Genomic DNA, 14613 nt, shown 5'->3' with positions numbered 1-14613 from the left:
TCTCTAAAACCAAGATACATACAATTTTCAAATCATACACTACTGTATTAAATGGTATTAAACCTCAAGGTGGCGAGCTGGCAGAATCATTAGCACGCTGGGCGAAATGCTTAGTGGTATTTTGTCTGCCGCTACGTTCTGAGTTCAAATTCTGCCGAGGTCGACTTTGCCTTTCATCCTTTCGGGGTCGATTAAATAAGTACCAGTTACGCCCTGGGGTCGATATAATCGACTTAATCCATTTGTCTGTCCTTGTTTGTCCCCTCTGTGTTTAGCCCCTTGTCAGTAGTAAAGAAGTAGGTATTAAACCTCAAGAAAAGGAATTATTCTCGCAATTGATGTGATTAATATCAGTCTGAAGATCTGCAAAAGAATATGTGACCAGAGAAGAAACCAGGATTCCTGCTTCCAGATGCCTGCTTACTTCAAATTTAATACTAGACTGTTTTTACTCAGTAACTAACCTATTCATTTTGTTATAATATAGTTCTTTTATTTATTGTTGTTTAATAAAATAAACTTCTTGCATTTTAACATCTTGGAATTAATCAAAATTTGGAGGAATTTAGTAAATTATTTTTTCGTTAAGTTCATGTTTGGAATATAAATTTGCATTATAGTTCTTGCAAAAAATTTTGATGAAAGTTTTTTTAATTTAAACTTGAACAGGTGTGTCTCCCTATCATAAAATCTTAGGCAGTCTTATGAAGATGTATAAGCCTCATGGTAAGGGTGTCAGGTTTACAATTGTAAAGTTGTGGGTTCCATTCTCAGAGTGGGTGGCACTTCATTTCACATTGTTCCAGTTGACTCAACTGAAATGAATATTAACAGTAAGCTTGCAGGAGACTGACATCCCATCCAGAAAGAGTTTTGCACTCTGAGTTTTTTTACATGCCATGGAAACTGGAATTAGCTCTAGCATAATTTTGTGACCTCAAGACAGATTTAACTTGTGGGTGGTCTTAGGCAGGCTGGCATTAAGAGGGTTATTTTGTTATAAAACAAATTTATAAATTGTTCTTTCTTTTTTTCACTCATCCTTTCTTTTCTCTTTTTACAACAAATAGTACTTGAATGGTGGATGTACACAATTTTTTGCTTCTGGAGATGCTAAAGATAAAAATCGAAAACCAGACAAGGTAAGTAGCATACCATCTATTTCCCCATCACCTTACTCTCCTTTTCCCTCTCCCCATCCTTTATTTTTTATTATTTTTTATTTTCTTTTGCATTACTTCCAATCTATTTAGCATTATCAATGTGTTTTATCTTGTCGTTGACAAAGTGCCTTATCTGTCCAAAATATTAGTCTTCAAAATAACTACACTTCCCAGATTTTTTTGTATTGATTATTTTCCAATACAGACCATCCATAGTTCCTTCACACCTACATTGAACCATGTGGCAGTAGTTACTGTTTCACTGTGGGTACAGTATGGTTGAATAGTTAAGAAATTTACTTCACAAACACAAAGTCCTGGGTTCACTCTCACTGTGTGGCATCTTGGGCAAATATTAGGGTGATCCAAACCTTTCCAGTGAAGGTATAGAAAGTATGTAGATGGGTTGTTTATGTAATTCAAAAGGTACACTTCTTTCTCTCACACACACATGCAAACACACTGTCATGGTGATTCTACTTGAGATATATTCTTTTATTTCTTTTACTTGTTTCAGTCATTAGACTGTGGCCATGCTGGGGCACAGCATGAAACAATTGTACCACTCTACCTTGGATATACTTGTTGCTTATTTGGATATATATATATATATATATATATATATATATATGACGGGGTTCTTTCAATTTTCATGTCAACCAAATCCACTCACAAGGTTTTGGTTGGCCCAAGGCTATAGTAGAAGACACCTGCCCAAGGTGCCTTGCAGTGGGACTGAACCCAGGACCATATGGTTGGGAAGCAAACTTCCTACCACACAGCCACACCTGCACTTCACTCAGTTTTTGTTTATTGTTTATTGTTTTTTTTTGTTTGTTTTTTTTAGGTCAGTGTTTATGATCCACTTCTTGACGACGTCAAGGACTTCAAACTTACTGCGGATGCGATGGCCAAGATGGGAATCGGAGATGGTGAAAAGATGTCTATTTTTGCTTTGATAGCAGCAGTTTTGCATCTTGGCAACATAGATTTTGAAGAGAATCACGACGACAGCAAAGGTGGTAATAATCCTGACATTTAATTGTGTGTGTCTCTGTGTCGTCTTCTTCCCTATGTCTTTCATGTGCTCCGTCATCCTCCTGCTGTCATCGTTGTCTTCCATGTAGAACAACCTGCCTTCCTGAATGTTGTTTCTCGCTGCTGCTACTACTACTACTACTACTACTGCCACTACAACTGCTGTGTTGCTGTTGCTCCTCCTACTACTACTACTGCTGCTGTTACTCTAATTCTTCAAACTGCTACTCCTACCTGATTCCATATCCTTCCATAGAGCTGCTGCTTGTTATGGATTTAATCTTTTTTTTTTAATTTTTGGGGGTCAGGGGAAAAAAGTTCTTTTTATTTTTGTTTTTCCTTTTTGATTTTTTTTAATATTTACTTAGTATTTGTTTTTAATTTTTAATAATTTATTTTAATTTTTTCTGTTTTTTTAAAAATTTTTTATTTTATTTTCTTTCAACTATTTCTTAAACCACTTTCCTTTGTTCTTTAATTTCGATAAACTTTTTCTTATTTCTTATTGTTTGCTCAGCGTTGCTTAAAGCTAGCTCAACAATTTCCTCAAATCATTCTCTCTCTCTCTCTCTCTCTCTCCACCCACTCCTGCTTCCCATCTTTCCCTGTGTGTGCGAGTGTGTGTGTGTGCATGCGTATATATAGCTTAGGCATTGCAAGACTAATAACCAGGTATACTACTCAATATACATATGCTTCAAAACAAGGCATTAGTTGAGTACAGAGCTGTAATAGGAAAATCAAATGACAAAGGAGAATCAACTATCATTTTATGAACTTCATTATCTAACAGCTGTTTCTGTTATAAGATGCAGTGGACTCATAATTGTGTGCCTAAATAACATCTTGTAGCACTTCACATTTGAGGCTCTGATGAAGCTATGCAGTGTTACTCTGGTTCTTGGTTATGAGTTCACTGCATCTTATAGCAGAAACAGCTGTAAGCTCATCATTTCATTTTCCTATTATATCATCATCATCGTCATCAAGGCACATGGCTTAGTGGTTAGAGGCCTTCAGCTCATGATCTTAAGGTCATGAGTTCAATTCCCAGCGGTGCATTGTGTCCTTGATCAAGACACTTTATTTTCATGTTGCTCCAGTTCACTCAGCTGGTAAAAATGAGGAATACCTGTAATTCAAAAAGGCCAGCTTTGTCACGCTCTGTGTCAGGCTGAATCTCCCTGAGAATTATGCTAAGGGTACATGTGTCTGTGGAGTGTTCAGCTACATGCACATTAATTTCACAAGCAGGCTGTTCCATTGATCGGATTAGTTGGAACGGTCATCGTCGTAAGCAATGGAGTGCCAGTCAAATCATCATCGTCATCATTTAATGTCCATTTTTCCATGCTGACATGTGTCTTGACCGCTCAACAGAAGTTGGTGAACCAGAGGTTTGTCCCAAGCTTCAGTGTCTGCTTTGATATGGTTACTTAGATGCTTTCGTAACATTTCAGCTGTCTTCAGTACCCTGTTCAAAGAAAATTATAAGGATTGCTTTGCTTCCTTATAAGAAATCAGAAGTGCATTGGTCACCAGGTCAGAACAAAATATATGGTTGGCACTTAGAGTTTTTAACCTTTAAAGAGGTATATATATATATATATATATATATATATATATATGTATGTATGTATGTATGTATGTATTCGTGTGTGTGTATATATATTTCCCTATTTCAGCTCTTCACTCTCTCACACTAACACACATCATTGCTCTCTCTCTCTCTCTCCCTCTCTCTCTCTCTCTTACAGTTGCTCTAGTTTTCTCTATGCTTTCTTCCTTTCTCTCCCTCTCCCCCTCTCTCACTGTATTACTCTTGTCAATTTCTCTCCCTTTCCTACCTTTTATATGTATCTTTTGTCCCTTTCCTTTTCCCTCTCCTCTGTAAATGTTGATCAATGAATTCATTACGGCTCCACCTTCCAATGTTTTAAACGTTTATTCGTAACTTTGTAACAATCCTTATCTGTCTGTTTGTCTTCATTTTCAGTGTAAACCTTTTTCACCTGTTGATGTACTATTTATATTTCTGCCCCTATTTTATGGGTCCATTAACATAACAAAATCTCAAAAGCAAACCATTACCATCCATTTTGAAAATGATAAAGCAAAAGATCTGTAAATTTAAAGAAAAGTAAAAACATTTGATGGGATTTAATGGTTTTTATGTTTTTAAAATACAGTCAGTAAATGTTGCTTATTATAATCAGTTAATGTTATCACATAGTGTTGTAGGGAATTAGTAATAATCGTACACACCTCCCGTGTGATGAATGGAATGACCTTGTCACTATAAGTAAAAAGAAGTATGTGAAGTATCAGAGTACGTAGTAGGCAGTCAAAGATAGTCATGTCTTTACTGGTTTTACTAAGTATACTGTATACCAAAGTGAATATTATTACAATCCAACATATTAAGAACTATAACAGTGGCGACAAGGAATTGATAAACTTGACGAGGATAAACCGATTCATATGGAGTTGATAGAAACTCAAAGAGTTCATAAACTCACAAAGTTAGTTTTGTTATGTGAATTTTACGAAAAAATCGTAATTAATTATATATGTTCATTTAATTTCAGGTCAAACAATAATGTTTATAAAATCTCTTTTGTTATTTAGTTATGACAACAGTTAATATTTTTACCATTCTGTTATTTCAATTAGGTGGATGCAAGCTCTCTGCTTCTTCAGAAGGCCCTTTAAACATGTCAGCTGTCCTTCTTTCTTTGGACAAAGGAGAGTTGAGAGAAGCCTTGGTCAGTCGAGTAATGGTCCCAACTAAAGGAGGAATGAAAGGAACTGCTATCAAGTAAGGAAACTTGGGGTCCTTTTCTTTTTTAACCCTTTAGCATTCAGATTTCTTTGTCAAATCATCATCATCATCATCGTTTAATGTCCGTTTTCCATGCTAGCATGGGTTGGACGGTTCAACTGGGGTCTGGGAAGCCAGAAGGCTGCACTAGGCCCAGTCTGATCTGGCAGTGTTTCTACGGCTGGATGCCCTTCCTAACACCAACCACTCCGTGAGTGTAGTGGGTGCTTTTTACGTGCCACCTGCACAAGTGCCAGACGAAGCTGTCAAACGGCCACGATCGGATGGTGCTTTTTACGTGCCACCGGTACACATTGTTTTGAATTAATCATCAAGATTTCAATGATGTAATTGTATATTTTTAGAATGACATTGTAGGGTAGGTATGAGAGACCAGACCTTGATAGTTTTAACAAAAAGCAAGTAGAATATTTGGCCAGATATGGTCAGTTTAAATGCTAAAGGGTTAAATGAGTATAGATGTAGGTAAAGTCTTGCAGTTAACGAGTTCTTTTCACAATTGAGTGATTCTATTGGGTTGGCAACTAAGTCCCCCGTTTTTTTTTAATTTAAATTTTTTAAACAGTATAATAAAAAATAACAACTAATTAATCAATAATGTATTCACCCTTGTTGTTCACAACTTCTTTCCAACTTTCAACAAGATTTTCAATACCTCGTTGGTAGAAATCACCCGATTTCGACTCGAAAATTTGATCCAAGCTCTCAATTCTGCATCAGTATTGAACGAAACTCTGCGCATAGCATTTGAAAGAGATTGAAAGAGGTGGAAATCCGTTGGTGCCAAATCAAACGTATATATATTTATGTATGTAGGTCATCGTCATCATTTAACATCCATCTTCCATGCATGCATGGGTAGGATGTTGACAGTATATATATATATATATATATATATATATATCATCATCATCGTTTAACATCCGTTTTCCATGCTAGCATGGGTTGGACGGTTCAACTGGAGTCTGGGAAGCCAGAAGGCTGCGCCAGGCCCAGTCTGATCTGGCAATGTTTCTACAGCTGGATGCCCTTCCTAATGCTAACCACTCCGAGAGTGTAGTGGGTGCTTTTTATGTGCCACCAGCACAGGTGCCAGACGAGGCTGGCAATGGCCACAATCGGATGGCGCTTTTTACTTTCCACCAGCACGGAGGCCAGTCGGGGCGGCGCTGGCAACAGCCACGTTCAGATGGTTCTCTTATGTGCCACCGGCACTGGTATCACAGCTACAATTTCCATTGATGTTGAACGATTTCGATTTTGATATACATATATCTCTGTGTGTCTTTGTGTCAGTAAATTTTCAAGTAAAAACTGAGCTGACTCTTTTTTTCTTATGTTTACAGAGTTCCTCTAAAGGTAAATGAAGCCTGCAATGCCCGTGATGCTCTTGCTAAAGCTCTCTATTCACGGCTTTTTGATTACATTGTCAACAGAGTAAACCAGGCAATCCCATTTAGTTCTTCATGCAGTTACATTGGTGTCCTCGATATTGCTGGATTTGGTAAGTCTCAGCCTTGAAATATATTTCAGAGGAATTTGTTATGTAGTTTGATTCCATCACTTCAAGCACTTTAATAAGTAGCTAACTTCAATCTGTTCTTTGCACATGCACACTCATCAGACACTTGACACTTCAGTGTAGTCCATACGAACTTGTGACGAAACGGGTTATATTTTGTGTGTTTGGGATCACCCTGAAAAGAGAGAACAAAAGAAATATTATCAACACCTTATGATTTTTTATTTTAAAATAGGTAAGAAATCAGTGGACATCTGCAGGAAGATGTGTCCTGTATATGGAGAGGACTGTTATGGAATATGAGTACCATCACACCACGTACCCCTTACTCCACCACATCACATCTTAGGTCTCTGTCAGGGTTGACCCATGCCCCCAGGGTGCAAGCCTAGACAAGGAAGTGGAGTAGGCTGTTGTTGAAGAGATATCAGTTATACAGAGAGCCATGACAGTGCAAAATATCTTGCCCAGCTTTTACTGGCCAGTCAACTGACTTCAATTGGAAGGGGAGAAATTTGGTAACATTATTGTGGTATCAGAATTCCTTGCAGTATTTGTCTCATCTCTGTGTTCTGAGTTTAGTTCCTACTGAGATCATCTGTGTGTGTTTGTGTGTGTATGTTTAAGAAAATTGATAAACCAGCGTTTCTAGGCAAATATATTGGGTCATCCCATAAATAATGTGGTTTTTTTTTATATACTTCTTTTAGTTTTCAAAATTAACATAAACCAATTTCCTTTTTAATCTAAAATATACTCTCCTTCATTTTCTACAATGCTCTTCCATCTATTTGATAGACTTGCAAGGCCCCTCTTCCAAAATTCACTTGTCTGTGATGGAAAATACTTCTCCAGTACTGTTCTGACCTCGTCTACAGAATTCATATTTTTTACGGCCAAATAATTTTGATGACTGCAGAATAAATAATAATTAGAGGGGCAATGTCTGGTGAATGTGGTGGGTGGGACATCATTTTCCATTCAAACTGCTCCAGCCTTTGGAATGTCATCCTTGCTGTATGTGGCCGAGCATTATCCTGATGGAAGACCACCTTTTGTCTTGAAACCAAAGATGGTCATTTTCCTTCTAGCACTGACTTAAATCGCTCAAGCTGCTTGCAGTAGATCTCTTTTGTTATCTTTTGGTTTGGGTTTATAAGTTCAAAGTGGGCTATCCCTTCAAACAGATAACAACACCTTACATGGGTGAAGACCTTCTTTAGCCTGGAGTGCTGGTGTTTCTCCTTTCCCTCTGTCCTGTCTTCAGTGCTTGACATTTTTATAGATAACCCATTTCTCGTCATCAGTCACTTTTCAGTCCAAAAAAGGTTCATTTGTGAGATGTGACAGCAAAGAACACACACGATTAGACTTGGAATGTTTGTGAGGAACCCATTGACCCGGTTTGCTGACTTTTCTGATGGCACACAGGTGTTGGTGAATGGTTGAATGGCTAAATCCAAGCTCCTCAACAGTTACAACCCCCCCCCTTGAAATTGCTGGCATTGTGACAAAATTTGAAGCTCATATTTAGTGTATGTATAAATTGATCAAATCTTACTGAATTTGCCTTTCATCCCTTTGGGTTTGAGAAAATAAAATAAAGTACCAGCAGAGTACCAGTCAAGTCTGTCTGGAACCTACTAACTCGTGAAACTAAAGTTTATTCAGATTCTCAAAGCTGTGTGTAGTGAAGCTATGTGAAGTGAAGTATATTGTTCATGCCCTCCCCCTATCCTTCTGAGAATTGATCTTGTGACCTAACACTCCTCAGCTCAACACTCTAACTACTAGGCCATGTGCTTTCACCCCACTAAAATACTGAAATCATTATAATCAACTACATTCCTCTTGACCTACAATTCCTTATTTCTGGTGTCCTAATTTTCTTCATATAATTTATTGGACCATTTCTTTAAATATATTCTTTAATTTTTTAAAAATATTTTTTCTATTTTATTTCTATTTCATTCCTGTTACGTAGTTAGGGTTACACACACACACACACACATACACACATCAATAAAACATTCAGTTTTAGTGAAGTGCAAACAATAATATTTCATATTTTGAAATCTATTATCATTTTATTTTATTTATTTTATTTATTTTTTCTTTCCAAACTTCCTCAGAATATTTCCAAGTGAACAGTTTTGAACAATTCTGTATCAATTACTGTAATGAAAAGCTCCAACAGTTCTTTAATGAACGCATCCTAAAGGAGGTAATGTTTCAAGTTTCATCATTTACTCTTGCCAATTCTTCAATAATTAAATGAATTTAAAATGATCAGAACAAAAAACAAACAAAAAATATGGATTTCACTTCTCTATAAAAGTTAGAAATAAAAAAAAAATATTGATTAGAATTTATAATTTGATGAGAGCTGTGTTTGGGGGTAGAGTAACATCTTCTGACCAGCAGTCTGAAAACACTTTGTCTTAATAGACATAGCCATGTGGTCAAGCATGGATCTGAGTTCAAATTAAATTCATATAGCTGGCATCACATAAAATGCACCCAGTACACTCTGCAAAGTTGTTGGCATTAGGAAGGGCATCCAGTCATAGGAACTGTACCAAAACAGCTCCTGTCAAACCATCCAACCCATGCCTGCATGGAAAATGGATGTTGTTGTTGATGATGGTGATGGTGTTGGTGATGATGATGATGATGATAGCCTTGAGCAAGCCTTGCAACTGGATTTGGTCAATTAAAATTCAGTACCTCACAGTGACTAGTGGTAGTTTCATCCCAGATGGGGGATTTGTTGGGATATGGACACACAGACATGTGAGTGTGGGCCATACCTTAAGCTTACCAGTGTAAAGTAGTGGATTGAGTTGTGTTCCTTTATAGCAAAAATGCTAACAAAGCCTTTTGATAAATAGAGATCAATAAAATAAAATGTAGGTTGCAGTAATGCACCATGGTTAAAATCACCAGCACAAAAAAAAAACCCTTTCAAGACTAGCCCAGCATAGTCACCATAGTCCAATGAATGACTGAAACATCATCATCATCATCATCATCGTTTGACGTCCATTTTCCATGCTAGCATGGGTTGGATGGTTCGACCAGGGTCTGGGAAGCCAGGAGGCTGCACCAGGCTCCAGTCTGATCTGGCAGTGTTTCTACAGCTGGATGCCCTTCCTAACACCAACCACTCTGTGAGTGTAGTGGGTGCTTTTTACATGCCACCAGCACAGAAGACAGTCAAGTCAAGGAAAATATTATTGCAAACACCAATTTGAATCAAGAAAAACAAAATTGTTACAGAGTCGCAGACAACATAATGAAAATGTCCCATACTAACAGGGAATCTCTCTCTCTCTCTTTTTCTGTCTCTCTCTCTTTTTCTGTCTCTCTTTCTTTCTCTATCTCATTCAATTGTAAGCAACTTAGAGACTATCCATAGAAATTTATACACACACACACACATACAACATACGCATGCACAAACATATGTAAGTGTATGTTTTACATTGCCCCTATGAAATACAAATGTCTAATATCTATTTTGGTTTTTCAATTCCACCCATTTTAGGAACAAGCCTTATACGAGAAGGAAGGTCTGAATGTCAAGAAGATTGACTACACAGACAACCAAGACTGTATTGGTAAGTTGTCTATTTTTATTTTCTTCTCTTTTTGGTCTCATTCCAATTGTCTGAGATAAAGAGTAACAGAGATGCCTAACAAATAGTGCTAATGTTTTGAAGTTCATTAGCCAGTGGCCCGGTTCCTCTTTTCCATTCCACCTTGGTGTTTTTCATCTCTACTCTTTAACATTCAGTTTACTCTGTAAAATGTAATGCTTATTTATTCTAATTTTTTATCTCATAGCTTTGAGATTTTGATGTAGTTGTTTATTTTTACAATGACATTGCTGTGCAGGTGTGAGAGGCCAAATCCAGCCAGTTTAAACATCAAACAGGAAGAATATTTTGACTGGATATGGCTGGTTTAAATGCTAAAGGGTTAATATTTTTCATCCAGCCATCTTCTCTGCTCACTATTCCTGGGACGTTTGTTGCAGTAGAGGGTCCTGTCAGAAGCAATCTTCATTACACATTCTCTGATCACTAATAGTTCCCTTCTGGATCCACTTCAGGGTTCCAGAACATGCATCATTTGTGCTCTCTCTCCCCATACCTCCCAGAACATGTTTCAGATTTATTGCTGGTTGTACTGGGAGGGGGTGGAGACTGCAATATATTTTTCGAATGGGCGATGATGATGAAAATAATGAAGGTAATGACTGCACAGCAAAGAAGATTTAAAACTCTTCAGGTGATGCCTCTTCTTCAGGTGTTTTAGGGGATGTCATATCTTCATGCAAAGCTTTCTTGGTGGGCTTGAGGAACATTGTCATAGGAAGTTGCTGTCGATTCTTCATGGTGGTGAGATGAGTTTTATATGTCAGCATGGCAGCATCGATGGCACTTTTAAATTTGAGAGAGCAAACAATATAGGAATCCCATGTTTCTGCCTTCCCTTGCAATTCCTTTGCTGTCCTTAAGTGGTTGGACAGACATTTGATTGCCAGGCCCATCTCATCCTGATATAATTCTTGCTACCACCACCCTTCCAGTCCTTCCAAGCCAGTTTTTTTTTTGCTCTAATGGCCCTTCATTTGTATGTATACTTAATAAAATGTTCTAATTTTTAATATAATTCTTTTTCAGAATTAATTGAAGGTAAAAGCCATGGTATATTTGACTTACTTGATGAAGAAAGTAAACTGCCTATTCCTAAATACACTCATTTCACTACTGAAGTTCACTCTCGTAACAAAACCCATTTCAGACTCAGTGTAAGTTTGGTTTCTATTGTTGTCTCTCTTTCTTTTTTATAACACACTTATATGCTTGATCTGGGATTAGTTTGAAAATCCAAGTCCTAATTAATTCAGTTAACAGAACTGTATTTTAATTCAGTTATTGGAGTAAATGGCTGAATATTCCACAGACATTTGTACACTTAAATACAATTCTCAGGTCATCTCAGTGAGACATAGTGACCTGTATTGTCTATTTCTTATATTTTAATTCAGTTATTGGAGTAAATGGCTGAATATTCCACAGACATTTGTACATTTAAATACAATTCTCAGGTCATCTCAGTGAGACATAGTGACCTGTATTTCTTTTATTTCTTTTTCATTAAACTGATATTTATAAGTCTTCAATGCAAACACAATTACCATGACTTACATATTCCTTCTTAATATGTTCCAGCAGATTCTAACAAGAGTATGATAAATGTTGTTAGATCTCATCACTGGAGAACAACTATTCTTTCATATGAATGTATGTTCAGAACACTCTCTATTCATAAGCGTAATAGGATTTATTGACACCCAGTGTTTCGATATTGTTGTGTCTCCTCAGTTAAAGCTACTGTTGACCACTAAATCTAACAAGTTTTCAGCTTTTGTGTGTGAATTCAGCCTACAAATATTTCACTGATGTCTGCTTATTGATAATAAATTGTCATGTCCATGGTGAACTTAGTCATATCTGTTCATTCTTAATACATTCTAGGAGTTTCAAACATGAATATACTAAGCACTATTATATTCCATCATTGGAGAACAACTCCTTTCAGATGAATTCTGTTCGTAAACTGAATGTAGGAATCAATACTAAAGATTTCATCCTTTCCCTCAACAAAAATTGTATCAGTGATATGAATTAATATGTTCTCCTGTTTCTGACCATTTAGATACCTCGTAAATCCAAACTGAAAATGCACCGAGATGTCAGAGATGACGAAGGTTTCTTGATCAGACATTTTGCTGGTGCTGTCTGTTATAACACTGTATGTATCAACAATGCAGCTTTTGTCTTATTTTTCTCTTATATTTCATGTAATAATACTGTTAAATATATCACATTATAGGTATATTAGTACTAACTGTTAAATACATCATATTATAGATATATTGTCACTAGCTGTTACATATGGTTAGCTTTGAAATGCATATTGATAAATATATCATAGAATCGCCTAGCAGGCCCTCATGCTGGTGGCACATGAAAAGCACCCACTACACTCTTGGAGTCGTTGGCATTAGGAAGGGCATCCAGCCGTAGAAACTTTGCCAGACCAGATTGAGCCTGGTGCAGCTCACCAGTCCTCAGTCAAACCGCCCAACCCATGCCAGCATGGAAAGCAGATGTTAAACGAGGATGATGATGATGATGATGGTATAGCAGTATTGTCACTAGATATTACAGATGACTCATTGTTTGTTAAATACCTTGTGGTATTTAGTACTTCTTTTGTGTTCTGATCCTGAATCCCACCAAGATCAACTTTATCTTTCATCATTCTAGGATATATAATTATCAGTCAAGTAGTTGAGTACCAGAGTTGATATATTCAACTATACTTGTAGGCACAGATGTGGCTGTGTGGTAAGAGGCTTGTTTCCTAACCACATGGTTCCAGGTTCAGTCCCACTGTGTAACACCTTGGGAAAGTGTCTTCTATTGTGGACTCAGGCTACAAAGCTTTGTGAGTGGATTTGATAGATGGAAACTGGAAGCATGGTATCACTTCCATACCTGCCTGATTCACCAGATTTAGTACCTGCAAACTTCCATCTTTTCCCCAAGATGAAAATGCACCTCAAAAGTTGCTGTTTTAACATAGTTGTTGAGATCCAGAGCAAATCAGACGGTCCTTGACTCGTTTATGGAAAATGACTTCCAAGCTGGATTCCAAAAGTGACAGGAACACTGGGACCAGTTTATTACTGTGCAACTATTTTGAAGGAGATGATGTTAAAACTTGGGTAAATAAGTTATTTTTTATAAAACATAACTAGTCTGGGAACTTCTCGATACCATCTTTGAGGGTTAACATAAGTACCAATTCTGGGTGATGGATTTGTAGAACAGTTAGAGAGTTGGGTGGGATGTTTTGTGGTATCCAATCTGGTTCTTTGCATTCTGTCAGTTACATCAGTGGGGAAACTGGTACAATGTATGAGCCCGAGTCAGCATCCTTACCCTTGGATAAATACCTATGGTATGGAGAAGAGGAGACTTTCATGAATAGTCAACTGTTAGTCCTCCTTACATACATCATTGGATGCCTGGTCCACATCATCCAACAGAGGCCGTACAAACACTGTCCTGTTCTTAAATGTGAGATCCAATTGTGCCTATATTAGAAATCAATATTTCAAGTAGGAATTTTCAATGGAGAGTTTCATAATTCGAAAATGCTTCCTCGTCATATTTTTGTGTCTGTCTTCTATACTGGCACGGGTTGGATGCCAGCATAGAAGGACTGCCTTCAGCTCCAGTGTCTGCTTTGGCATGTGTTCTACAGCTGGATGTTCTTCCTAATGCTAATGGATGCCCTTGTTTTATAGAATTTTAATTTTTCTTCTTTTGCAATCCAATTTTCTTAATCTCCATTTAAAATCTCCTGCACATTATTTAAATTTTTAGTGATTGATTTTTGGAATATTTATTCATTTAGTTTTTTTTTAATATTTTTATTTTAACTTTTCGCTCAAGTTTGACTTTTTTTTTTTTTTTCTTACCTTGTCTTGGATATGTTCAAGGAACTGCTCTGAAGTTTCTGAAATATTAGATATTCACCATACATTCCCTGATATCTTGAAATATATTGTCAATCTCTTTGCAGAGCCTGTTCATTGCCAAAAATAATGATGCCTTACACACATCCCTTGCTTTCCTTATTCAAGAAAGTACGGATCCATTGTTGAAATCTATTTTTGCTGAAAGTACCCCAGTCTCTGGTGGAAAACTAAACTTCATCAGCATTGGCAGCAAATTTCGGTCTCAACTACAGGTCCTTATGGCCAAATTAAGGAGCACAGTTAGTATTCTACCATTTTTTATTTATGAAAGTATGAAACTATGATAATGTCAATTTTTATTGTTTGTGATTATCAATAAACACTTGGTTTTGTTGTTGTTGTTGTCCTTGTTAATGGTGATTATTGCTGGTCACATGTCATGGAAGAGATTTAAAGCATAGAGAATTGTGGACCAAATGCTTAAAAC

The 14613-nt window shown here is 36.9% G+C and overlaps 1 protein-coding gene across 5 annotated transcripts in view; it reads left to right on the top strand.

The window, feature by feature from the left end:
• LOC115222880 (unconventional myosin-VI) overlaps window positions 1-14613 on the top strand; it is a 132679-nt gene that overhangs the window by 96376 nt on the left and 21690 nt on the right. For all 5 annotated transcript variants that reach the window (XM_029793256.2, XM_029793259.2, XM_029793260.2 and 2 more), the window contains exons 9-17: window positions 1071-1142; window positions 2011-2182; window positions 4875-5019; window positions 6390-6547; window positions 8698-8789; window positions 10113-10185; window positions 11254-11381; window positions 12293-12388; window positions 14231-14425. In XM_029793256.2, the coding sequence (XP_029649116.2) occupies window positions 1071-1142; window positions 2011-2182; window positions 4875-5019; window positions 6390-6547; window positions 8698-8789; window positions 10113-10185; window positions 11254-11381; window positions 12293-12388; window positions 14231-14425 (1131 nt within the window). The remainder of the gene's footprint in view (window positions 1-1070; window positions 1143-2010; window positions 2183-4874; window positions 5020-6389; window positions 6548-8697; window positions 8790-10112; window positions 10186-11253; window positions 11382-12292; window positions 12389-14230; window positions 14426-14613) is intronic.

The sequence above is a fragment of the Octopus sinensis genome, linkage group LG21 (genome assembly GCF_006345805.1).
Source record: "Octopus sinensis linkage group LG21, ASM634580v1, whole genome shotgun sequence".
NCBI classification, from domain to species: Eukaryota; Metazoa; Mollusca; class Cephalopoda; order Octopoda; family Octopodidae; genus Octopus; species Octopus sinensis.
This window is presented reverse-complemented; position numbering and strand designations above follow the sequence as displayed.